The following is a 26,347-nucleotide window of genomic DNA, read 5'->3' on the forward strand; positions in this document are numbered from 1 at the left end:
AATTGGTCCTCTGGTAATTTCATCCTGCATTGTATAGCTAATCTGGGAGTTAATTTTCCACTCCAAAAAAAGGAAATTGCATCATTTACATCCTAATGTCGACAAACGAATTAGTTTTCATTAAGAATTTGGTCTAGGCTGGTAATAATCATTGGTTCAGACTTTGTTAATTTCATGTTCGATGGCTTAAATAAACCCCTCTGTGACCTTGTAGGGTGTTTGAATTGAGACTGCTTTTATTTTATTTTATTCGCTGTCTTGCTTTGCTTTCCTGCTGCTTTTACGACCCCTTTGTTTGTTTATTGCTTGCACTCACATCGATGTGCTCCAGGGTGAAAATCACAGGCTCCGATATAAATACACGACTGGATTCTTTGTTTATGGAGGCGGCAATGACGTCGGAATTCACAGCCACGGAGAGGTTGCGTCCGTTAGCCTCGTGGCCGAGCTTCATTGTTGCATTCTCCGTGCTTAGAAACTGCCCCAGGTTCTTGTAAAGGGCAAAAACCAACTTGGCAACACCTGCAAAGAGAAAACGGCACACCTTACATCTCATTACAGTCTATTATGTCAGTGAGCCTCACAAAAACTGTCAAGAAGAAATCTGGGTTTTACTTCAGCCCTAAATTAATGTTTAGCATAATTAAGCTTATTAGGAGTAGGATTTTGCATTGTGAGATTATTCTTATGGCATTTAAAATACCAGTTCTCAGTAAGTAGCCTACTGTAAATCAAAAAAGAAATAATGATTTATCAGTCAAGTTGTAAAGTATGTTTGTAAATTTCAATTTTAATGATCTTAAATGTGATTTTGTGGTGAATTTTGCATTCACCCAAGTATACCAGAAAACATAATAGTCCCATAAATGTATAAACCCCACAAAAGTTTCTAACCTCAGTAAAAAAAAAATCAAAGTGACCCAACAGCAGACCCAGTTATGTTTGTCGATAACAACATATGTTGAGCAGTATGTTCACATCAATGTTCAGATCTTTCTCTGACCATGAGAGCATTTCTATCTCCATAGTGACAGGAGCAATTGGATATTATATGTTCTTATTCTCACTGGACTAATGGAGTACAATGACCGTATATGTGTGCGTAGGCTGGAACGTACCATTACGACTGTTGAGTTTCACGGTATTGGAAGACAATTGGATAGAAATACCACCCCTGCCGCTCTGGGGAAACCTGAAATCTTGAACCTGCCCATCTGTGCTCAGCACATAAACATCCAGAACTGCAGAGAGAAATGTTTCAAAATGTTAGTTCACCAAGCGGAAACAGAGAAAAAAATAAGGGGGGTGGTTTATTTGCATGCACTATCTGAGTTGTTCGATTGACTGATGGAATTATGCAAATTAGTTAGCAATGAAAGCGCACCCACAAAATCTGTGCTGAAAGCAATTTGCATAACGTTATTCTGAATTTTAAGTGCAGACTACCGCAATATGGCTTACTTTACTAGCATTTTATTTTTCATTTTTAAAGTGAGCTTGTCTACTCCACATCTCTGCATATATCACTCTTCTCCATCACCTGATGACTAAGTGATCTCATGATCAACAAAAATTCCCTATTATCGTCTGTAAATAAGTTTTCTAAATAAGGCACAATATGTAATTCGTCTCATTTACATAGGATGGAGGCATGTTTGTGCTGAATATAATGACTTTGAAATATGGTGCAACGTATACCAATGAAAAAAAGTGAATTTACCCCATAACCTATTTTCATGTAAGCCTAAATTCAAGTGTTGATTGGTAGGTCATTGGTCTTTTATTATTTCCCAGAGGTATATAAGAAATAAAAGTGTATACGGGAAAGTGGACAGGTCCTGTAACTGGTCAAAATGTACTTTTACACCATTTTTAATCACATTTTTGCCTTTGCTTCATTTTTAAAAGGTCCTGCGGCGTGGCAAATGAATGAAGTAGACATATTCCATATAGAGTCTCAATTAATATGAGGTCGTAAAAGCTGCATGCATAACAGTAATAAAGGAATTAGGAAAATGCTATTTAAAATAGTACGAGATGGAGTTTAGCATGCTACACTGCAGGACACGTCAACTTCCCAAAAGTATTTTGTGTCAACTACCCATGTGTTAGTGGATGCTGTTATTAAAATTTCACGGCTGAATCATATTTGAAAACTCAAACTGATCAGCAGCAAAATAAGCCTTTTATGTTGTCAGTTGTCTTAGTTTTGCACATCTCTCATACTCACTTATATTATTGGCTGGTACTTTCACGATGGCCGGTTCCATTAAATTGTCAGCAAGGACAAAGGCTCCTTCCTCCAGGGTGTCCAGTAACATAGTTGCGGCGTGTGTCTGCTCCGTGGTATTCATATCTCGCCACGATTTCAGAGCCTCCGGTCTGAGGAGGTTGTCGACTGTATCCACGATAGCCTGCAGCCCAATGAGACGCTTGTGTCAGCACTAACCACTGTAATAAGGTCAAATGTCAAAGCCTTGACTTTATCAGCAGCTGTCTGCCCGTGCCCAAATGAAAGCAAACATGCACACTTTGTTTTAGGTCAGTTATCAGGTGACACGCATAAAAACAGACTGCAGAAATGTGCCCGACATGCTCTGTCTGTCTGAATGTCAAAGGCTCTTCGAGCTCATAAACGGACACATATGCGGTAAAGAAAGACAGCCAGTCGTGACACCTTATAAATGTGTCCTTTAAGATAAAGACACCATTGTTCTGTGTCATCAGAACTGAAGGCAAAGACCACTATTTTCAAATATCATCCATTTGATCATGCTTTCAATATGAAAACACAATAATGTCTCTAGGTCTTGATAATATGACGCACACATCTGAAATGAAGAAAATAGCCACTTGTTAACACTGACAGAGAATTTCTTTCTTCTATTAATTTTTGCTTTAAAGGTGAGGTGACCTTTTTGCACCATTAGCGACAGAAAGCTGAATCACAATCTGTTCGATACAATGAGGCCCTACACTAGGCAATTCAGTTTGGTTCAACTAATGACAGAGAAATTACATATTTCAACTAAAAAAAATACACTTCAAGATAATGGTTTTATGCTGGATATACATAATATTTTCAATAATATCCTATAATATCAATAAAACAGCTTCCCCAAATGTTCGGTTCAATTATACAAAAAACAAACAAAACACACACACACACACAAAAAACAAAAAAAAAACATTACACCTCACAGACTTACATTTTCACACTGATCAATCAGAGCTAGTGCACACATGCACCACCAGACTAAAATATCGATTCATACTTGTCGCCTCTTTGATAATTATTGTTCATCCGATTGGTTTTGCAGCTCTGACTCATATGATAATAAACTGCATTTACAGCTTTAATTTACCACATTTGTATGGTCATTTTGAACTACTGTTAATGCTAAATCGTTTTTTTTTTTTTGCTCCTGCACACTAATAAAATTAAAAAGATGATATATGCATCGTCACAGTCCAGGGTTTCACAGTTGCTTAATTAGTTTTAACAGATTTGCCTTTCCAAAACAGAATCATTCCTTTCATCTGATCTCTACATAATCTTTTCTGTCATACTTTTTTTTGGTAGGTCTAAAATCTTTAGCAGCTCAAGATGGTGTGGAAAAACCAATGTAGCAATCAATAGATTTCAAGCACCACAAATTGACATCTACCCTTTTCAACAAATAAGAAGAAGTTGAGCGCATCAACAACACATGCACCGCCAACCTGCAAATCAAGCACACGTCAACAAATATTAACACTTGACTTTAAGAATAAATAAACTGAAAAATAAATAAACAGACCAACAACAAACACATACAACTAATGAACTGGGCATAAAAATTGCAGCCACATAATTTCCAATCCACTGAAATATTCAACCCCCAGGAATGAAGACAGACACTGGCGGAGTGAAATGCTGTGGCAACAGTGAGAATGAAGGGACACAGGACCATGCTGAGAAACAATAGCAGAAAAAGAAGAGGAGAGAGTACAGAAACAAGTGAAGACCATAGTAGCGTAGCACAGATATACCTTCATATACGCCCTGCACGTCCTTTCTCGCTTTTGAAGCTTTTTCATTTGAGAGAGGACATACACAAGAACAAAAACAGACCAAAGAAACACAGTTAGAAAGGTTGATGGTATACTAATGGGTTCTCCAATCCACAAGCACTTCAGAAACACAGTATAGCAGTTGGATCTGCTATGATGAAATCATGTAACGAATGAATGTAAGGGTGTACAGAGTGGCCTTGCTTTGAAAACAACAATTTAGTCTGGTGATTTCAAAACCAAAAGGTGCTCTTGCCAAGTAAAAAAAAGAATCAGTAACTCATTAACCATCTAGAATATGGAAATGAAACATAATGCAAAACAATATGCAGACATAGATTTCCTAAATCTAGTTGTGGTTTACACACCGTGTGGATTGAGATCAGGGTTGGGGAATGAATGTGAAAGCTGAATTAAGAGAAGAGGTAGAGGTTAAGAGTAAAGGTGATGGTTAGTAGAAATTTAAATATGCATGTGCATAATTAGAAATTATGCACATGCATATTGTCTAAATCAAGGTGTGGTTCAACTCAATAAGATCGAGATCAGGGTTGGCATTTGGAGTTGGAAGCTTAGCTAAGAGAAGGGGTTGGGATTGGATAGGGTTGCAGGTTAGGAGTAAAGCTGAGGGTTAGAAATAGTGGTTAGGCTTGAAAGGTTGGTGCTTTGTCAGAGCCGAAGGTTGAGATCCAGGTTAGATAACAGAGTTTACGGTCAGGAAAACAATATTTTGGGTTGGAGATTGGGGATCAAAGTTGAACTAAATCTGAACTAAAAGAAGGGGTTGGGGTTGGATAGAGTTGGAGGTTAGAAGCAAAAAATAAAAAGGTTAAAAGTAAAGTTTAGGTTTAATATCTAAAAGTTTGTATTAGTGTTGGAGTAAGGAATAGGGTTTTAGGTTATGATTTAATGCAGGAAATTCAGGACTAGGGTTAGGGGTTGAGTTCAGAAATAGGGGATAGGACCATGGTTCAGTGAACATGAGGTCAAGTAAAATAAATGTTTGATTTACAATTTAGAGTTTTAGATTAAGGTTTAGAGTATTGGTTGATAGGTTAAACTAAGGATTTTGGTCCTAAAACATTCATGTAAATCATATTGGCTGACATCAACATGACTACCATGAGACAAATGACACTCTTGCTAGCAAACTGCACTCTTTTCAATCAGGCTAGTGTGCTGTCTTTCCTTCCATTGGACTGTAACTTCAAAATTAATTTGAAGGAAAGGTGATATGCAGTAACTAATGCAAAATATGTTCCCTTAGTGAGTACAGCCTTTGCTTTAGCTACTTTAGTTGACAGATATGCGCTCACCTTCACCCACTTATTTGATTTTTCTTTGTATTAAGAAAAAAATATGGTAAGTTTGTATTAAGAAAAAAATATGGTAAGCTTGAAGCTTGAAACTTTCAATGGAGAAGGATGGGTTGTGACTGTAACCATGGTTCCCTGAGACAGGGAACAACGAGACACTGCGTCTTATCAGATGCTATAGGGAATTCCAGTTTCTGAAGCATGTGTTTAAACACGACAATTTTATTAGCAGACGACAGTCCATGACGTCACTACCGGAGCACCTGTGAGTACAAGATGGAGCCTGCAATGTACGTCATCAACTTCTTTGTCTTCAGGAGACGTGCAGGCAAGGCTGAAACATGGCAATGAGATGCAGTGTCTCGTTCCCCTTCTCAGGGAACCATAGTTACAGTCGCAACCTGTTATTCGCTTTCGAAGTGGAACGCTACACTGCGTTTAAACAGAGACTATAGGGAACAAATGCCCACTCTGCCATGCAGAGTGAGCGCGTGCCACATTAGCGGTGTCTATGCACTACCACAATGGGCATAGCATGAATGACTTGGCGCACACTGGGTCACAGAACTGTCATGTGGCAATATTCCCTTCGGCCATTTCCCAAGCTTAAAAGCACACTAACAACGGAAGTCACTGTCTTTTTCAACCTTCCTCCCCCCCTTGTGGGCCAGGCATTTTTAGTTCCCTTAGCCTACTACTACCTTCTAGGGGGAGAAAGCACAGGAATCTATTTTATCTAGAATTAATAACCCTCTATACAAATCTTTGACCACTAGGGATCCACAGGAGAGCTTCAGATTTGCTGCACCAATACAAATGGGGAAGTGCTTACGTCCTGCCTGGATTCACCCCAGATCTCAAGACTCCAGCACTCCTAAGGTGCCTAACAATGATAATGGATGCTTAAAGGCAAATACCACTTCTCGTCCGGTTCTCAAAGATCGATCAAAGACCCTATTTTAAGACCCTCAGAAATGGTGGAGGTTTCTGTCCATGCTCAACCCTGAAGAACAGCATACCAAATGGATCTGCTAAGCGCTAGCTGTGAAATAATGACACTTATATCGTCCTAAAGGTAGCCATAAGGAAGCTAAGCAAGGCTGCTTCAACCCTCACCGTACTCATCTAGGACCTGCTGTAGCCTGTACTAAGACAATTAGCACAGGCCACAGTTAGAGACAGAATAAGGAGGGGGAAGAGGAAAGGAGGAAAGATGTTTTTTTTCTCCTCAGCGATTCGACCTTGTCTACTAAATCGCTTTCTTTCAATTGCTTCCCACAGATCTTGCCTTTTCCTACCTAGCGTCTGGCCCCCTCTGTGCTCTACTCCTTGAAGGAGGAGGAGCACAAGTGCCCACGCTCTCCCTCTGGCCCTGCCTCCAGTCCTCAGACAGTGACAGACCTGGTCCCGCAGAGGTTTTTGGCAAAGATTTGGACCTGGGCTATTTCCTAAAAGCCCGCTGACCGCGCCCTTGCCTCTTTAAATTTCCTGACTACTGTCTCTACAGACATGCCGAAAAGCTTCAAAGGCGAGATCGGTGCATCAAGGAGACAGGCCATATGTCTCTTCCAAGAACTCTCCACCTCAGCATGAAGATTGGGCAGATACGGAAGGCTCATTGGAGCAAGACGTTTATGGCCTGAGAAGAGCATTCGTCGAGTTATCCATGAGTGACTTACTGCCTTTTGTACCTCTAAACCAGATCTAGTCTAGTCGTGAGCCATAACCACATGCCTTTCTCGTATTCCCCACAAGCTCACCATGTCACCAACCTGCTTCGTGGGTACCGAGCTAAGGGGTACAGTTGCTTGTCCCATTTCCCTCAAAAAAAAAAAAAAAAGACACGAACGGAGCCTCTTCATCTCAGATTTCTCACAATGGGCACATTCAGCCCCCTCAAGAACTGAATGTGCATGCTCCTCACCCAAACAGAAAACCCAAAGGTTATGTGTCATCAGCTGTCAAAAAATGCGGACCTTAAATGCTTGCCTGAGTGAATTTCTATAATAATCACCTTCACATGTGCTAACACAAACAAACGGCTCCTGAAGAGAAAAAGCTGACGTACATTGCAGGCGCCCTCTTATACTCATGGGCGCATGAGTGACCTCATGGACTGTCGTCCGCCAGTAAAATTGTCATGTTTAAACGCGTGCCTCAGTCATGCTGATGGCGTTCCCCATTGCATCTGATCAAACGCAGTGTAGAGTTCCACTTTGAAAGGGAAACAGAAATGTCTTAAGTTTTATTAAAAATACCTTCACTTGTGTTGATGAACAAATGTTATATGGGTCTGAGACGAGATGAGGGTAATTGACGACCGAATTTTCATTTTTGGGTGAACTTTCCCTTTAAGTCACAAAACTTGGAGGGTGTATTCAAAGTGTCTGAAATCATCATGAAGGTAAATAAAATAGTGATAATTATGAATCAATAAGTTTATTCCAAGCCTTCTAAAGAGACAAATGATAAACACATTTAATTTAGGCTTTTATCCACATATAAACTCTTATCAACGGATGTATACAGTATAAAGTGTATGCTACATACATAAATACATATATCACATGAAATATGATTAACTTAAGTTCAAATATACTTGCTTGGTGCGCAAGAACCAATGAGGTTTGTTCTCACCCAGCATGTTGAGCTGCCATTGGTCATATTTAATGTCCTCCATTTATGTACACTGATCAATGTTTATATGTGAATAAAATCCTAAATTAAATATATTCATCATATAAAGTGGTCGTGCCCCTTCAGAGGACTAGATTCATCTGTAATTTAGTTCAATGGAAGGACAGAAATCGTCCTCGGGTTACGACTGTAACCCTTGTTCCCTGAGAAGGGAACGAGAACTGCGTCGAATGACACTTTGGGGAACGCCCCTCAGCGTAGCGCCTCTGAAGCATGAATGAAACTGAGCCGATCTCCGATTGGTGCAACGTCATGACGTAGTGTGTGACGACACACAGGCGGAACTATAAAGGCACGCCGGCAAAACAAAATGTCAGCTTCCGTGATGAAGCAAGCGCTCCCAGGCAGGGGAAGGCGTGGCCAAGGGACGCAGTTCTCGTTCCCTTATCAGGGAACAAGGGTTACAGTCGTAACCCGAGGACGTTCCCTTTCGAGGGAACTCCAACTGCGTCGAATGACACTTTGGGGGAACGAGTACCCACTACGCCACAACGTGCCCTGCCTGCCCTAGTGTGAAGCTGCTCACAGGCACACTTAGGACGAGAGCACAAGAGAGCCGGGTGTCGACGGAATGTCCAGACTGTAAAACCTAATAAAGGTATGAGGGGTAGCCCATCCCGCTGCATCGCAGACCTCCTGGATGGGGGCCCCCGCGAGAAGGGCTCTAGAGGACGCCATGCCTCTGGTAGAATGAGCCCTCACGGCCAGAGGTGAAGGCAAACCGCACACCTGGTAGGCCGTGGAAATCGCATGGACAATCCAGTTGCTGATGGTCTGTTTTGAAGCGGGAAGCCCCTTCTTGGGCGACCCGAAACACACCAGCAACTGGTCCGACTTCCGCCATGAAGAGGACCTCTGAATGTAAATACTCAGTGCTCTGACAGGGCAGAGCATGTGAAGTCTCTCTTCATCTGCCGTCACGTGAGGTGGAGGATGAAAAGCCTGCAGAACCGTAGGCCGTGCCGCACTGGACGGCACCTTAGGCAAATAGCCGGGCCTAGGGTGAAGAATGGCCTTAATGTTGCCTGGAGCAAACTCCAGGCACTCGTTAGATATGGAGAGCGCCTGGAGATCTCCTACCCTCCTCAGAGAAGTAATGGCCAACAAAAACCTGATGGTTTATATAGGCCACTACCGACATGTTGTCTGACCTCACAAGAACATGATGACCTTTGAGGTCCGGCAGGAAGCCCCTCAGGGCTCGGAACACCGCCAACATCTCCAGGCAGTTTATGTGCCAGGAGGCATGATGGTCCTGCCATAGGCCTGACGTAAAGCGGCCGTCCATGACCGCGCCCCAGCCCGTGAGGGAGGCGTCTGTCGAAACGGTTCTCCGGCGACATGACGCTCCCAACACCGCCCTTGGGACAGAAACCAAGCTTTCTTCCACATAGATAGGGAACGAAGGCATCTGCGCGTAACCCTGATCATGCGGAACGGGTTTCCCCTCGGGGAGAACCCCTTGGTTTTTAACCACCACTGAAGGGCCCTCATGTGCAGCAGGCCGAATGGAATGACACTGGACGCTGCCGCCATGAGCCCCAACACTCTCTGGAAGTGCTTTACAGTGATGGCTTGGCCTAGCCTCATCCCGGACACTGTGGTCAGGATGGACTCGATCCGCGCGGGAGACAATTGTGCCCGCATCGTGACCGAGTCCCACACCACTCCCAGGAACGTGGTTCTCTGGGCTGGTGTCAACACGCTCTTTTTCGTGTTGAGTCTCAACCCCAGGCTCTGGATGTGGGCGAGGACGACATCTCGATGCCGAACCGCCAGCTCCTGTGACTGTGCTAAAATCAGCCAGTCGTCGATATAATTGAGCACCCTGATGCCCTGAAGCCTCAGCGGTGCCAGAGCTGCATCCATACATTTGGTAAATGTGCGAGGGGAGAGAGCTAGGCCGAACGGAAGAACCCGATATTGGTACGCTTCGCCCCCGAAAGCCAACCTCAGGAACTTCCTGTGAGATGGAAGGATGGATATGTGGAAGTATGCGTCCTTTAGATCTATCGTGACAAACCAATCCTCGGACTGAATTTGACTCACTATAATGGGAATAGTGAGCATCTTGAACCTGAATCTCCTCAGAGAACGGTTCAGGTGCCTGAGATCTATTATTGGACGCAACCCCCCATCCTTCTTGGGAACTATGAAGTAGCGGCTGTAAAACCCGGACTCCCTGTCCGGTGGAGGAATACGATCTATAGCCTCCTTTGCCAGCAGGGAGTTTACTTCCTGTTCCAATACCCGACCCTGCACTGGGTCGACTACAGTCCAGACCACCCCGTTGAATCTGGGTGGGCGGGTACTGAACTGCAGCCTGTACCCATTTTGAATGGTGCGCAGGGCCCAAGGAGAAATATCCGCCAGATTTTTCCATGCATCGAAATATTTTACCAAGGGAACCAGGCTCTCGAGCCTGGCTTCGGGTATTAATCGGGATTCGTTCTCGGCCCCCTGAAGCGGATTCCCGGAAGGGCTGAACCGAAAACGATTCTCGATGGGCGGACGCGAATGCTGCCTGACCGCAAGCCTGTGGGGCAGACAGTGCAGCCTGCGTTCGCTGGATACCGATGTGTCCCGAAGCGTGTTTAACGGCGGGAGAGCAACATCGATTTCCTGTGGGCTCCGTGAAGGAGACGACCTCGGTCGTTCCACCACGGGTGGGGCTGCCCGCAGAGATCCTAGACCAGCTAGGACCTCTTAGACGAAGCCTTTTTAGCCTGCAGGACGGCCCTCAGGTCACCCTGCTTCTGCTGAGGCTTCGCCTGAGCACGCTGTCTAGGCCCCCAGGCTCCTTGAGGGGGGGCTCTAGACGCAACGCTCTGTTTTTGGGCCTGTCTATAGGCAGAGGAGCTGGAGGATGGCTGTGGCTGCGGCTGCCCACTGGGGGCAGACTCCTTGGACACCGAGCGGCGAGGGAGATATTGTTTGAAGGCCGCTGATTGCCTTTTCGGCTCCTGAAATTTGTCGACGAAGGTATTAATGGCGTCGCTGAACAGACCAGAAGGCGAATCGGGGCATCAAGAAGGAAAGCCCTGTCTTTCTCCTTGATGCCCGTCAGGTTTAACCATAGGTGCCTCTCCGAGACCACCATCGCCGCCATGGAGCGACCGACAGCGCGGGCCGTCTCCTTGGTGACTCGGAGAGATAAATCAGCGACCTTCCTCAACTCCGCAATATCCTCCGGAGTTGGACCCTCGCCCTCATCGATGTCCTTAAGAAGGTCGGCCTGGTACGCTTGAAGCATAGCCATGGTGTGAAGACTCGCACCAGCCCGACCCGCAGCCATATAAGCCCTGCCCACCAGCAAAGATGTGTCTCGACATGGCTTAGTGGGCAGCACCGGGGCTTTAAGGGATGATGCCGATTCGGGAGATAAATAGTTAGCTAATGGCTGTTCAACCCGCGGCATCATCCCATAACCTTTCTCTCGTGCCCCCATGATGTTACTGTAATTTAACACAGGGGGATTGGAAACACGAGAGGAATGCGGTTTCTTCCACGATTTACACAACTCGTTGTGCAAATCGGGAAAAAACGGCAAGCCCCGGTGATGAGGTTGTTCCCTGTGCTGCAGGAAGCGCTCATCCAGCTTACTTTTAGTATGCGCTTCCTGCTTATCTTGTGGCCATGTGATATTTAAATGGGCCACTGCACGGGAAACAACCTCCACCAACTCCTCATACGCGGGGACACGTGGCGGCGAGTCGTCCCCGAAATCCCCGCCCTCGATGCTGAGCACGTCTACCTCCTCGGAGGCAGACAGCTCGAGCATCGGATCCTCGACTCGCGCAGAAGAAGCCGGGCTTCTGCGCGAGGCTCGAGGACATCGGAACTGCCCGATGAATCCCGAGAAGGTGCCTCAGCAGCCTCGAGATCCCCGGACAGATCCAATTGCGAGCCCCATGAAGAGCGTCGCCGCACCGCCTCAGCGGACGCGGGTACCGCACCACGGGGCTCGCGAGGCTGACCATCTTCGTCGAAGATAGCCAGCCGGGAACGCAACACACGGATTGTCATCTTATCACAATCCTCGCAAGCAGCCCCCTCGAGAGCTGCCTGCGCGTGCTGCATTCCCAAACAATGCGTGCACAGTCGGTGTGTGTCCCCGCCCGTGATGTAACGAGGGCAAGGATGCACACACTTTCTGAAGCTCACACTCGCCATTTCCACTCAGTTTTCAAACAGACAACAATAAATAGGACAGACAGTCACAAATAGCGCTTGCTGAAGAACAGAAAGCTGACATTTTGTTTTGCCGGCGTGCCTTTATAGTTCCGCCTGTGTGTCGTCACACACTACGTCATGACGTTGCACCAATCGGAGATCGGCTCAGTTTCATTCATGCTTCAGAGGCGCTACGCTGAGGGGCGTTCCCCCAAAGTGTCATTCGACGCAGTTGGAGTTCCCTCGAAAGGGAACTCTGTTTTTATTAACATATCTTTATTTGTGAACAAAAGTCTTATGGATTTGGAATGGGTTTATGAATAAATGATTCCTTTAACAACTAATATCCAACCCCACCAAGTGATTTCTATTAAATATAAGCTCAGAGGCCTTGCTGAATAGAGCCATACATCTTTAAAACTCATGTTTGATGAATGTATGCCCCCAAAGCTGATCACTTATGATTGAAGTAAATGTTACATATCGGCCAGTAACCAGAAGGGTTGGTATGCAGTTAAGAACATAAAGTGGTCTTACATATGGATTTTCAATGCAAAGCAAAGGTTTTATATAAATCCAGAGAATATTTTTTGTAAGCTGATAACTGGCTTCATTCATTTCCTTGTGACCTACTTTCAGAAAGTTACTGTAGCTGCATTCTATTTAGCATACTTGTAAAATGCACTAAAATATGTACAATTCTGGTGAAGTGAAAATACAAGTGTACAGTAAGACAGTGCATTAATATTAGGACATATTGCCATGTTATATTATTGTGCCGTGAAACCACAGCCCCTCATGTCATGTATCTTTTGTGTTTGCATCTAAATACATTGGCTAAATATTCATTATTTCTTAATCCTTTCACCTCATTTCAACCTTGCCATACATTTTATGCATTTAAAAACTGCTGTGGCAGCTTCGAACACGCCTCACCATTTTTCTACAACTGAAAAAGTCATCTTCTGTTGTACAACAAGTTATATTACAAATTCATACGAATGCACACGTGATTTGAGACACACTAATTCTAATTAGACAAACCATTTCGGGTGGCTAGTACGCAAATTGCACTGAGGGATTCGCTTCGTTCAGTGCATTTATTCTATTTTTGATTCTCTAAAAGCACAATGGGGTGTGACAAAATGAGTTTGATGCTGTTTAACAGTCAAGTGTCCTTTAAGCAAAGTGCCTCTGAAAGAGACCAAGGCATGCTGCAGCTTATTAAAACATCATGTTGAAAATGAAATCTTGTTAATACCTTATTGAAGCTGCGGCCGGTGGAGTCTTTCTCGCTGGGTCGCAGTTCCTGTAACTGAGCATCTAGAATATCCACCAGCTGCTCCATGAGCCTCATGGTAGAGCTAATGTCACCGGCAAAAATGGGTCCTTTGGTATGTTTGGCCAGCTCGTTCGCCAGGTTGGCTGCATTTTCCCCACTCCGGATCTGAGAGATTACACAAATTAACCTCACAGCATGGCTCTGAAAAATATCATTTTGTATCTACGAGACTCTTGACTCCCATTATGACATCATCATGCTGATTCAGCAACAGCCCCCGCGAGCAATACCAGCTATCATTACAAACTGGTAACACTTTGGAAGAGCATTTGGAAACACTTCCTGTGTTTCAATGGCTAAGGCATTTCTGCAACTTTAGTTCATTTTTTTTTTTTTTGTGGGTGTACTGTAGGAAGTTTGATGTCCCATTGTGCACATCCATTCTATTTACAGGAAGCATCTCACATTAACTCAAAAGAACACACTGAAACGTGCACCAGATCAATCTGTAGGATCCCTGTTGGATGTTTGAAGGCTGTGAGTCTTCGTCTTAACAAGTGATAACAGAAAGAATGAGCTCCAAAATATGGCACTGGAGAGTATTTTATTTTTATGATGTTATGCTCTAAAAATTGCCACATTTTTTTGCTCCTCATTCTGCGAGGACAGAAATGTTCTGGAACTACAAACCTTTTGAGCGACTTGATTCACCCAGTGGGAAGTACAGTTGCTCAGATCTGGTCCTTTTGGGTTCCAGGTCCCAGTGGAGAGAACACATAGGAAGGAGGCAGTGCCTGTTTAAAAAATACATCATCATTATCATTATTATTAGCTGCATTTGCACTAATAGTCTTTTGTATGCAAGTACAATATATATTGTTCAAGCTCTAAAATAGTATTGTTTGATCTTTACGATTTGAAGTTACCAATAAGGACCAACTGACTGTACATCATTTTGATTATTACGTGGCTACTTACCAATAAATAAATAAATACATGGACGTGAATTATTATCTACAAATAATTGTAGTAAACACCTTTGTTAACAAGATGTGGCAAAATCACAGTAACGCTTGGCCTCTCATGGCTTTCTTGCTTTATTCAAATGTCGATGAAGTCGATCCTAAGAGAATAGACACATTTCTCTTTGCCTATCGGCAACAACGCATATCAAAATAACTTGTGTGTGACTGATAGCAATTCAAAGAGCCCCGAGCGGAGAACTGCAGTGTGTTACACTTCAACAGGTACATGCACCCACCTCGAGTTCCTTTGGGGCAGGGTCGTTCCACCAGCATGCCCCTCTGCGTCTGCGGCCACAGTATCTCCCTAAGCTCTACGCTCTCACAGAAGCGCTCAGGTGGAGGGAAAGACTCCAGTGAGGGTGGTGTGGTGGTTTGGGGAAGTACAGCTGGTGATTTGGGTGTCTTATTAACAGCTCTGGTCCCTGTAGTGGTAACAGTAGTCACTTGACCTCTCGGCTGAGTAGTGGTTGTTGTAGTGGTTGTTGGTTTTAGTAACTTTGGTGTTGTGGATGCTTCTGGGATAGGTGGTGCTAAAAAGAATAATGAGTAAAATTAGTTTATTTTGGCGCAAATTATGACATGTTTTGGTTGTTGTTTTTATTATTGCTTGAACATTTATTGTCTTATCAAGCCTGGAGAAAAATACAGCATTTTTTTTATCCTGATATATAATTCTGACTGTATAACGCTTAATAAAATATCATTATTATGAAATAAAATATTCAGCTTGCCTACAAGACCTTCAAGCTCTGTTATATCTCAAGAGCTTATTTAAGAGCTGAATCGCTTAGTTGTTTGAGAACATACAGTATATTTTCTCTCACCCTCTCTTTCTTTGTTCCTGTCTCTATATTTCATAATCTTAATATATAACTAATGTATTGCCACAGGCAAGAAAAACATGGTACACAGATCAGCGTAAACTGAGCAAAGTTTGCAGGCCACACTTAAAAAATGTTATTACGTTTTTCCTACCTAGAAAGTTACATAATGATAACCAGAAAGACATTCATACATGAACTAAAGAGTTTGAGTCCCAGATAACTCAAAATGATTTGCAGTTTGCATTGGTTCTTCCTTTAGAAGAACCTTGCATTGGTTCTTTTGCATTGGCTTTCTTTTTGAGGTTAGATGTGACCTACTGTGAATTAGTCTCAACTGGCCAGCCAGAGCTCAGGTTCAGATAAAAACTGAGCACAAACAGCTGCGATGTCTTTACCTGTAGACCCCCATCTTTACTGTTTTCATCCATGTGTGTGAGTTTTGACACGGTTGGCATGACTGGTGTGCTATTATAGGGTTTTCACTCCAGATTCTGTCTGTTTGTCATGATGGCTGTAAAACAAGCTTTAGCTCATTGTTCCAGAATTAAACTACAGATGAGAGAAGCCTGTTAAAGTCAACAGGAAACCAAATTCGCAAACCCATTTTACTATATCTGTAGCCATAACTATTTGTCTATTAGGTAACATTATCCATGCTCAGGTTACGTGATCCAAAAAAAGTTGTTCATGCAGAATAATGTGTACTGATGAATTGTGAATAGAAATGTGTATTAAGAAAGAGAATAGCCAATTTGCCAACTGATCAGACCAGTGTCAATTCCAAAAGAAGACATCATGAATACAGCTATATGCATGCATTTTTGATCTATTACACACTTCAGTTATTAAACTTCACTATAATTTGTATTTATATAATCTATGAGTAACACTTCAGAGTTTTTAGGAGATCTATCACTCATTTATGTTGACAAAAATCAAAAACATTGTTGAGCTAAATGAAGCATGAGATATCAGAGCATCTCAGTTCAAGAATCTATTCAAAGTACTAAAAAGCTGACACTGTTCTATAAAGCATTTTAGATTCTTTATAGGTGCCTTTAGATATCAGATGGTACTTTGATACAAAGTACTTTGCTATGTGCCATAGTACTGAATGACATAAACATATTTATGTACCATGGTGTTTGCAAAGAATATTGGTACGTATGTCCAAATAATGTAATGTATAGAAATAGTAGTATCACACTATGCTTGGGGGGAAAGCATCTTAGTACAATGGCACTTTTTGTGAAAGATGTATGACACTATTGTCCTTTGTGCTTTAGGTTTAATTTCAGTGTGGATTGTGTTGTGTCATTCAACATTGAACATGCAGGCAGTAAATTAATACTTAGTCAGCTGTCTCATAGAACCTTAGATGTATGTTATTATTTTACAGAACACATTTGAAATCTGATTTATGGGTAGAGGTATTAATTTTCTCTTTGTTGTAACAAAGGCAGTTTCTCTTAAGATAAGTACGTCTGCAGTGCTGTAATGAAAATGTGTCTGACTCCCATTAAGCTCAAAGGAACCTTCAGTTCAATGTCAAAAAAGAAGAAATATTATCTTCGCAACAGAGCGAAGAACAATTTCAAACCAAATATTAAAATTAAGTTGTGCTAATAAGTCCCCACGTACTAGCTCTAGTATGGGGGGGAATTTCCAGTAACTTATTTTGTTTTTACATTGAGCTAATTATACTTTTTTAAACCTTTCCCTAACCCAAACACCCAACAAATTTCTAGACATTTCTATGTTTATTAAAATTTGTTGGCCAGTCCTGAAAATGTAGGCAAATTCAGAAAACACACACTTACCTGACTAAATGACTAAATTTTCAGTGTGAGAAAAAAAAAAAAGAGAGGGAGTGGCTAATAAAGGAAATGGGCTAAATGAAGTAATGGTGCGTTCTATTATTGTCAACGAACCGACTCGGCCCTCGGATATGACGCCATTTTCACACTTCAAGAGTTCTGGTATGTTTTGTGCGTCCGAGTCGGAGAAAAACATGGACGCCAACCGGAAAGCTGTTGCTATGGTAGCACTGGCTGAGTACCAGGCGCTTATCAAAACTCAGCCATTTGAACTTCTAAAATTGTCACTTTATTTCATGTTTTAGTTTATCTTCTGTTAGCAACGCTAGCCACGTTAGTGACACCCGTTTGAAACAAGGCTTCATTCAATATTGCACTCACAACAAGACCGATTCCCATACCCACAGGCAGTGATACGGACGCAGTAAGGTATTGCAGTAATACGAGTGATTAAAATCTTCATTTAAACAACCAAAGCGGTCCAAAAAAAATGAAAACAATTCATACTAAGTCACACAGGGCGCAGCCATCTTGGATTCCGTATCAGAATTCTTGCTCGGTGTCCTCACGGTTGTCCGAAATCCGAGCGGGAAAATCCGAGGAAAGGGGGCGTTTTGGTGCGTGTTGCTAGGCAATGTCTGTCTTCCTAGTCGGAACTCAACGCACCATTATACTGGGCATGTGGGAGGGGCTAAATGAGAATTAACTGGGGGAGGGGCGGGATTTGATTATCTGGGGAGGAGCTAAATGTGGGAGGGCTGGTGACAAGCGTAAATGGTTGGGCTGGAGGAGGGGTTTAAAATAGCACCTAGACACAGATTGAGATGTGTGGGCAAAGAGAGAAGGTGAAGCTCACAAGGTGAAAATTGGCATCTAATAGATATTGTAGCAGTGGTATCAAAAGTAATCATTTTTAATCCAAGGAAGGTCTTTAACAAAAATAGAGGCCACAGAACAATCTCTCCAATTGGAAGTAGAAGTGAGACTAAAATAAAGCCAAATCCATTAGTGGTCTTCTGAACACAAAACAGTATTTTTGCAGGCAGGAGTAGAGCAGGCTCTGCATACATTTTGCAAACCATCAGCAGTGTAATATCACATGGCAATTATCACAATCAGTGTCAAACTAATTCCATTAATGACGAGCAAAAATGAGATTAAGTGGCAAGCAGCGTAATGTGCGTTTTCCACCCCGATTCAGATGGCAAATATAAATGCTGTCTGTCTCTTTCGCATCAAGATGATTCCCCATTATGATCCCAGTATGAATATGCTGCTAGTTTTAATCATTTTCTCTTTCAACAAACGGCACATATGATGCTATTTAGATTTTTTATGAGATATCACACTAATATGTTATGCCTGCATTCAACATGAAGGAACAATCTATCAAGCCAGCAAACAAGCAACCAATCAAGTATTCTGGCAGGTGTGTGGTATACATTCAACAAATACATAATATTTTATACATTAAAAAATTATATTTAATATTTATTACCAGAAAGTAAAATGCACAACAACAATAAAATTAAATAGAAAATTTCATAGAAAATTTAAAGAAAATTAAACAGCACTTATAATATTGTGTTTGATCTCCTGAGATTGCCGACCAACATTTTCAGACGGTTAAAGTTCTTCTTTCACTGGTCATTCAACAAAATGTTATATTTGTTAGAAAAGTCCAAACAGTTTCAGGCCTATTTGTGTCTGTGGCTGGGTATAATCTGTTGTTCTATGTCAGAAGAAGTGAGTCAGAATTCAAAGGACCAGAGAAGCATAGGTCTCCTTTCACGGAGAGCTTAAAAAAACCTGACTGTATTTACAGCCAGAATAATGTGATCATTACGGTCTGAGCAAAATTAAAGAGTTTAATTTCTAAATGAATAACTCTAATTAAGCCAAACAGCGGCAAACGAATAAGCCACAGTTAATACTGACCTTCTGCAGTCATTGATGTAGTTACAGATGTAATATTGGAGTATTTCTGCTAGTTGCATCAAGTAAACTAGATATACTGTACACAAGCAGAACTGGAATTATGTTTTTCTGAATCAAATAAATCTAATGGTATAATCTGATCTGTTATAAATCTGGTATCATTTTCAGCACAGTCTGTAGAGTTTTTATTTTGTTTTTCTAGTTATTTATTTCAACTTAATCTATTATAGTGGTACTAATTGTTTCAAATTAACCTGTCCCTAAACAGAACAAAAACAAAACAAAATGTTGTTGTTGGCTTTACATTTTGATCAAGGTCTCTTCCTTTCAAAATGGGCAGTTCTTGAATAAATTGCAAAGTGGACCAGATTGTATTCCAAATGTCTGGCTATGCAAGACTGTATAGGCCAGGAATGTGATTTGCCCTAAATAGCCAGACAATTAATCCTAGAATCGCTCCATCCCTCAAAAGGAGGAGCTTATCTTGCCATCTAACTTAAAGGGGAAGGGTTTCCTCAAATAAAGGAGAGGCCTTATAATGTCTTACATACTCTAGTGGTCCGTTGTACCAGTGTGTCAAAATCAAGGTAATTTCACAGCTATCAAAGTAAAGTGGAGCAAACATCAACTCTACAGAGCTCAACTCTGACGGCTGTGTGAGTGAGCTGATTATTGAGATGATGAGATAATAACCACATCTAAAATAGAGAAAACACATCAGTATACAAATGATGGCAGATTAGATTCAAGTGGGGATGGGGGGTGGGGGGGGGGTGGTATCATTCAACCCGCGCACCGCACAGGAGCTAATGCTAGTGAAATTAGCATGTTTTTGTCCTTCATCAGCACTGATTGTAGAGCTAATTACTTCCTTTACAGGCGGCTAAAAGAGAGGCAGAACATACACGGCATATTCAATCAGCCACATCGCATAAGTGTGAACCACAAGTGGATACATTGTGGTAACAATGTGATAACATTTCCTTAATGAAAGATTCGAACCCTCCGAGGTAACACCCTAGAGAAATGTTCAATGAATTTTATATTTAAGCCCCTAATACTTTGAACCTGAAGTGATATTGAGTTGATATTTCTTACTTAATTGCTTGCTTGTGCAGGGATGAATTTGTTCGATGGTTTTAATTCAGTGTTAGCAATTGCTTCAGGCTAAAGCAAAGCTGCTAGAAATGACTCAGATGGTTCTAGATACTGATCTCAAAAATAAGTCTGATATAATAAGTAGTGCAGATAGTAATATGATTATGAATGTCATAACAGAGGTGTTTTGGCTCTGTTCCAAAGCCTTTCTGTATACGGTCTACATAGACACATTTTAAAGCAGTGTCTTAACTGAAATTGAAGCTCATAAGTGAATGATTTGTGAGAAAAAAAAATAGCATTCCTCATGTGAGGCGCATGGAAGGCTCAATTTTCAATTGATTTCTATATGGTTTGTAGTTAGCATGTTCTAATGTTCTAATGTGATAATGCACAAATATACACATCACTTACAAATATTGGGTAAATTAGTGTTGATGTAACTTTTTAATATAACTTTTTCTCAATAATTAATTAGATATACAATGTACAGTCATTATCCAACATTTTCTTTAACCCTAAAACACAACAAAGCAAAATGCAATACATAATTCAAAATACGGGTAACCACTTGAAAAAATCAAAACTCAAGAAAATTGCTTCATTTAACAGTACTTTGGGCCCTTTTTTTATGGACTTTTCTTACTGTATGTAAGGGAACAGCCTTAATTTGGTTCTCATCCTACCTTAAGGGGAGATTTTTTTTTCTTTAGCCATTGAAAACGTCTCGGTTACGGATGTAACCCTCGTTCCCTGAGTAGGGAACGGAGACGTTACGTCGGATGACGGAGAATGGGGGTTTCACTAGAAAGCCAGTCCTCTTCGAGTATTAAAAAACGAGCCAATGGCAAAGAAATGCCATGGGTCTGCGGAATTTGCATAATGTATCTCCGCCCCACCGCGTGGGTATTTAAGGAGAGACACCTGCAACAGCAGATCATGTCTTCGCTGAGGAGCCGAGACTGAACTCAGGCGTCTACCCAGCGGTACAGCGGAAGTGGCAGGTAGACGTATCGTCTCCGTTCCCTACTCAGGGAACGAGGGTTACATCCGTAACCGAGACGTTCCCTTTCGTAGTCACTCCGAGTTACGTCGGATGACGGAGAATGGGGGTCCCCGTGTAATCACGCCACCTTCACAGCTGTCTTCCAGTGCCCTGCGAAGTCTGACCTCCCTGTCGTGATATAGGCACGGACGAAGGAGTCCTACTTAACACAGGAATACCAAGGTACACTGGGAAGCATATCTCAGGGGAGATATGCCGCAGCATGCCTACACGTAGGGAGGACTTAAGAATACACATATGGCCCGAGGGGGGCTTCATATGGAGGAACACTGGAGTGACCAGCCCGTGGGGTGGCAACTTTCAACTCCAGGAGTGGCAAGGTGGCTTGCCGAGGGAAAGACACATGCTCAAAGAGGCTTACAGTGGAAATACACATGTGGGGGTTGCTCAGAGGAGGAACCATGCACACGGAGGCACCTAGCCGGCGCACAGGCAATAGACACTGGCGCCAGCGTCAACAGTGCTGGAGGAACTCAGGGCTTCAGAGAGGAAGGCTCACCTGAGGAAATATCGCACGTATCCAGTCCGTGGAGTGGAATGGCGAGCAAGCGAAGACACCTAAGCGGGTCCAGTACTAGCTAACTGAAGCGAGTACACGAGAGGACACAGGCTCCACTCGGAGATTATAAAATCTGGCGAATGTGTTGGGTGTCGCCCAGCCTGCAGCTCTACAGATGTCTGCCAGCGAGGCGCCATGCGCTAGAGCCCAAGAGGAAGCCACACTCCGGGTGGAGTGCGCTGTCACACCAAGGGGGCACGGTCGGCCTTGCTGTTGGTAAGCCAAAGCAATGGCGTCCACTATCCAGTGAGACAACCTCTGCTTTGAGAGAGCCTTTCCCTTCAGTCTCCCACCATAACAGACAAAGAGCTGGTCTGAGGTCCTGAAACACTGTGTCCTGTCTACGTAAGCACGGAGGGCGCGTACTGGACAGAGCAGTGCCAAGGCTGGCGCTTGCAGGTTCACCACCTGGTCCCAGAAGGGAGTGGTGGGAACCTTGGGCACATATCCAGGCCGGGGTCTCAGGACCACGTGAGAGTATGCCGGCCCGAATTCCAGGCACGCTTCGTCAACGGAGAATGCGTGCAGGTCCCCTACCCTCTTGATGGAGGCCAGTGCAACCAGGAGCGCTGTCTTCATTGACAGGAACTTGAGCTCAGCTGATTGCAGAGGCTCAAATGGAGCCCTCTGCAGGGCATTTAACACCACTGAGAGGTCCCAAGAGGGAACGAGAAGAGGGCGAGGATGATTCAGTCTCCTCGCTCCTCTCAGGAACCTGATGATCAGGTCGTGCTTTCCCAGAGACTTACCTTCAACTGCATCGTGATATGCGGCGATAGCGGCCACATACACCTTCAGGGTGGAGGGAGACAGCCTTCGCTCCAACCCGTCTTGCAGAAAGGAAAGCACGACACCGATCGAGCATCTCCTGGGGTCTTCTCGCCGAGAAGAGCACCAGTTGACGAAGAGGTTCCACTTCAACGCGTAGACGTGTCTCGTGGACAACGCTCTAGCGGAAGTGATGGTAGCCGCCACCGCAGGTGGCAGGGTACTTAAACCTGCCTCGTCCCGTCCAGGAGCCACACGTGGAGTGCCATAGGGTGCCCCGTCTCTGAGAAAGGAGGTCCTTCCTCAGAGGAATTGGCCAAGGAGGTGCTGTCGCGAGGAGTATCAGTTCGGAGAACCAGGTCTTGGTGGGCTAGTATGGGGCGACCAAAATGACCTGCTCCTCGTCCTCATTGATCTTGCACAGAGTACGTGCGAGAAGGCTCACTGGGGGAAACGCATACTTGCGTAGGCCCTGCGGCCAGCTGTGCGCCAATGCATCCGTGCCGAGCGTGCCCTCGGTCAGGGAGTAATACAGGGCACAGTGGGATGAGTCGTGGGAGGCAAACAGGTCTACCTGTGCGTCCCCGAACAGGTCCCAAATCAGCTGGACCGACTGGGGATGGAGTTGCCATTCGCCAGAGGTTGGCTGGAGCCGTGACAGCTCGTCGGCTGCAAGGTTCCGCACTCCTGGAATGTAAATAGCACGAAGGGACCTCAGGTGCTTCTGACTCCATAAGAGGAGGTGGCGTGCGAGTTGCGACATACGGCGAGAGCGTAGACCACCCTGACGGTTGATGTACGCTACTGTCGCGGTATTGTCCGAGCGGACAAGTACGTGTTGACCCAGGAGCAACGCGTGGAAGCGGTGCAGGGCAAGGCGTACTGCCAGCAACTCGAGGCAATTGACATGCATGAGGCGCTGGGGTCCTGTCCAGGAGCCCACGGCTGCATGTCCATTGCACATGGCGCCCCAGCCCGTGGCAGAGGCATCTGTGGAGACAACAACATGCCTGGAAACTCGTTCTAGGGGAACTCCGGCCCGTAGAAAGCTGAGGTTCCGCCACGGGGTGAAGGTCTGACGGCAGGTCGGAGTTATTGGAACTCTGAGCGTACCGCGATGCCATGCCCACCTCGGGACCCGATCGCGAAGCCACAGCTGAAGCGGTCTCATATGAAGCAATCCGAGTGGCGTTGCCGCGGCTGCGGATGCCATATGCCCCAGGAGCCTCTGAAAAAGTTTCAGTGGGACCGCACTTTTGCCCTCGAACTGTCGAAGACAAGTCAGCAGTGAGTGTGCGCGCTCGCTCGTAAGCTGCCCGGACATGGCGACCGAGTCTATCTCCATACCGAGAAAAGATATCCTCTGCACGGGGCAAAGTTTGCTCTTCTCCCAGTTGACCTGAAGGCCCAGACGGGCTAGGTGCCGGAGCACAAGGTCTCTGTGTTCGCAAACCTGATCTCGAGAGTGAGCTAATATTAGCCAGTCGTCGAGATAATTCAGGATGCGAACCCCGTGTTCGCGTAGGGGAACAAGGGCTGCCTCGACGACCTTCGTAAAGACGCGAGGAGACAGAGCCAACCCGAATGGGAGAGCCGCGTACTGGTATGCCTGCCCCTCAAAAGCAAACCGAAGCAACGGTCTGTGTCGAGTTAAAATGGAGACATGAAAGTAGGCGTCCTTCAGGTCTATCGCTGCAAACCAATCCTGTGGCCGCACGCATTCGAAAATGCGTTTGGCCGTGAGCATCTTGAACGGCAGCCTGTGAAGGGAGCGGTTCAAGACGTGCAAGACCAGGATTGGCCGTAACCCACCGGTTTTCTTGGGGACAATGAAGTAGGGGCTGTAGAACCCTGACCTCATCTCGGCTGGAGGGACAGCCTCGACTGCACCCTTCGCCAGCAGGGTAGCAACCTCCGCTCTCATGATCGGGGCATTGCCACCGACCATAGTAAAGCGGACTCCCCTGAAGCGGGGAGGAGACCGTGTGAACTGAATCGCATAGCCGAGCCTGATAGTTCGGGCGACCCAACGGGACAGATTGGGGAGCTCTAACCAAGCCCCCAAAAACTGATCCAGTGGAATCATCCGAGCCACAGGCGTCCCCCCGGAGGGGCAGCGAAGCGGAGTGACCGGCACAGGCGAGGGTGGCATAGCGGCCCTGAGCGTGTGCACAGCCATGCTCCGTGCCCTGACAGAGGAGACCAGGGAAGGACCAGCGTTCCACAGGGGTCTGCTCTGCCAGGGGTCTGGTGATAGAGGGGGATGAGAGCGGTGTGGTCCGGGGACGGCACGCACTGTCATCCTCGCCCTCAGGGACAGAGGAGGACGAGAGTGGCGAGGCACGGGGGCGTCGCGCACTGCCATCCTGCTCTGTGTGCTTAGTGATGGTGTCAGCTCTTTCTTTAACCACAATAGGGTGCTGCCCACCCGTGGGTGAGCAGCGGGGAGTGGAGAACAAAAGATTCTCCCCCGGCCCTCCACCGGGGGAAGGAGGGGGCCTGCTACCGCCTCCTGGGAAAGATCCGATGCCATCACTGAGCAGCCCATCTCAGGAACGCCGCTTAGCCTGGCGTTTAGCGGGGCGCGCGGTCTGAGGGGGCTGGGGCGCCTTCCTGCGGCTTCCTCCACGACGCGGCCCGGGTGAAGGCTGCTGCTGGGGCCGTGCGGGAGGGGTGGGAGCCACAGGAGGGCGCCCTCGGCGGCGAGCAGGCTGAGGCGTCTGCACCGACGGCTGGGTGGAGGCAGCAGCTGGCCGTCGGGGCAGAATGAGTTTAATCGCCTCAGACTGCTTCTGGGCGGCTGAGAACTGCTGGGCGAAGTCCTCAACCGCACCGCCGAAGAGGCCAGCCTGGGATATGGGGGCATCGAGCAGACGAGTCCGCTCGGTGTCCCGCATATCGGCCAGGTTAAGCCAAAGATGACGCTCCTGGACCACGTTAGTGGCCATCACCTGACCCAGGGAGCGTGAGGCCACTTTCGTCGCCCGGAGAGCGAGGTCAGTTGCGGCACGCAGTTCGTCGAACGTCCCTGGGTCAGTCCTGCCCTCGTGCATGTCTCTGAGCAGCTGGGCCTGGTAGACCTGCAAGGTGCTCATAGCATGCAGAGCAGCAGCCGCCTGTCCTGCAGCTCTGTGAGACCTCGCCACCATAGATGACGAGAATCTACAGGCCTTGGACGAGTGCTTAGGATTACCACGAGAGGAGGCGCTCTGAGGACACAATTGCATCGCAACAGAGCGCTCCACCGGGGGAATCCCAATGTACCCATGGGCAGCTGCGCCATCGAGGGGAGGAAAGGCGGAGAAAGCTGACGAGCGTTCACGGGAGGTCAAAGGAGCCTTCCATGATCTCGACAGCTCCTCATGCAGCTCCGGGAAGAAAGGAATTGGGGTTGGCTGAGGCCGTGAGGCGGCAGCCGCACTCAAAAACCAATCGTCCAGCCGTGAGCGCTCGGGGCAGGGCGGAGGGTTCCACTCTAGCCCGATGCTCACGGCTGCCCGGGAGAGCATGGCTGTCATCTCGGGATCCGACACGGGCAACGCTGGGACTCCCGAGGGAGGCAACGCAGCCGCATCCTCACTTCCCGAAGAATCGAGCCCACCTTGTGATGCCGCGATCGACATCGCGTCCTCCTCTGGAGCGCCAAATGAAACACGCGGAGCTTCCGAAGAAGCGCCCGCCTGAATCACCGCGGCACTCGCGGGTTGCAACACAGCGGAGGGGGGCGTGGT

General features: G+C 45.5%; 1 protein-coding gene across 41 annotated transcripts in view; it reads right to left on the minus strand.

Annotated features, from left to right (window-relative positions):
- The window catches only part of adgrl2a (adhesion G protein-coupled receptor L2a), a 116,353-nt gene that overhangs the window by 24,260 nt on the left and 65,746 nt on the right, over positions 1-26,347 (minus strand). For 32 of the 41 annotated variants that reach the window (XR_008805962.1, XR_008805960.1, XR_008805961.1 and 29 more), the window contains 7 exons: positions 14,783-15,076; positions 14,212-14,315; positions 13,501-13,686; positions 4,033-4,071; positions 2,231-2,414; positions 1,119-1,241; positions 317-522 (listed from right to left, as the gene is read on the minus strand). Coding sequence is in view for 38 of the 41 variants with exons in the window: in XM_056244347.1 (XP_056100322.1) it covers positions 317-522; positions 1,119-1,241; positions 2,231-2,414; positions 4,033-4,071; positions 13,501-13,686; positions 14,212-14,315; positions 14,783-15,076 (1,136 nt within the window). In the remaining 3 variants the exon portion in view is untranslated. The remainder of the gene's footprint in view (positions 1-316; positions 523-1,118; positions 1,242-2,230; positions 2,415-4,032; positions 4,072-13,500; positions 13,687-14,211; positions 14,316-14,782; positions 15,077-26,347) is intronic. The other 9 variants (XM_056244351.1, XM_056244381.1, XM_056244378.1 and 6 more) reach the window with 1 other exon arrangement.

This window comes from Rhinichthys klamathensis, unplaced genomic scaffold (assembly GCF_029890125.1).
Source record: "Rhinichthys klamathensis goyatoka isolate OS25496 unplaced genomic scaffold, OSU_Roscu_1.1 h1tg000968l_1, whole genome shotgun sequence".
NCBI lineage: Eukaryota > Metazoa > Chordata > Actinopteri > Cypriniformes > Leuciscidae > Rhinichthys > Rhinichthys klamathensis.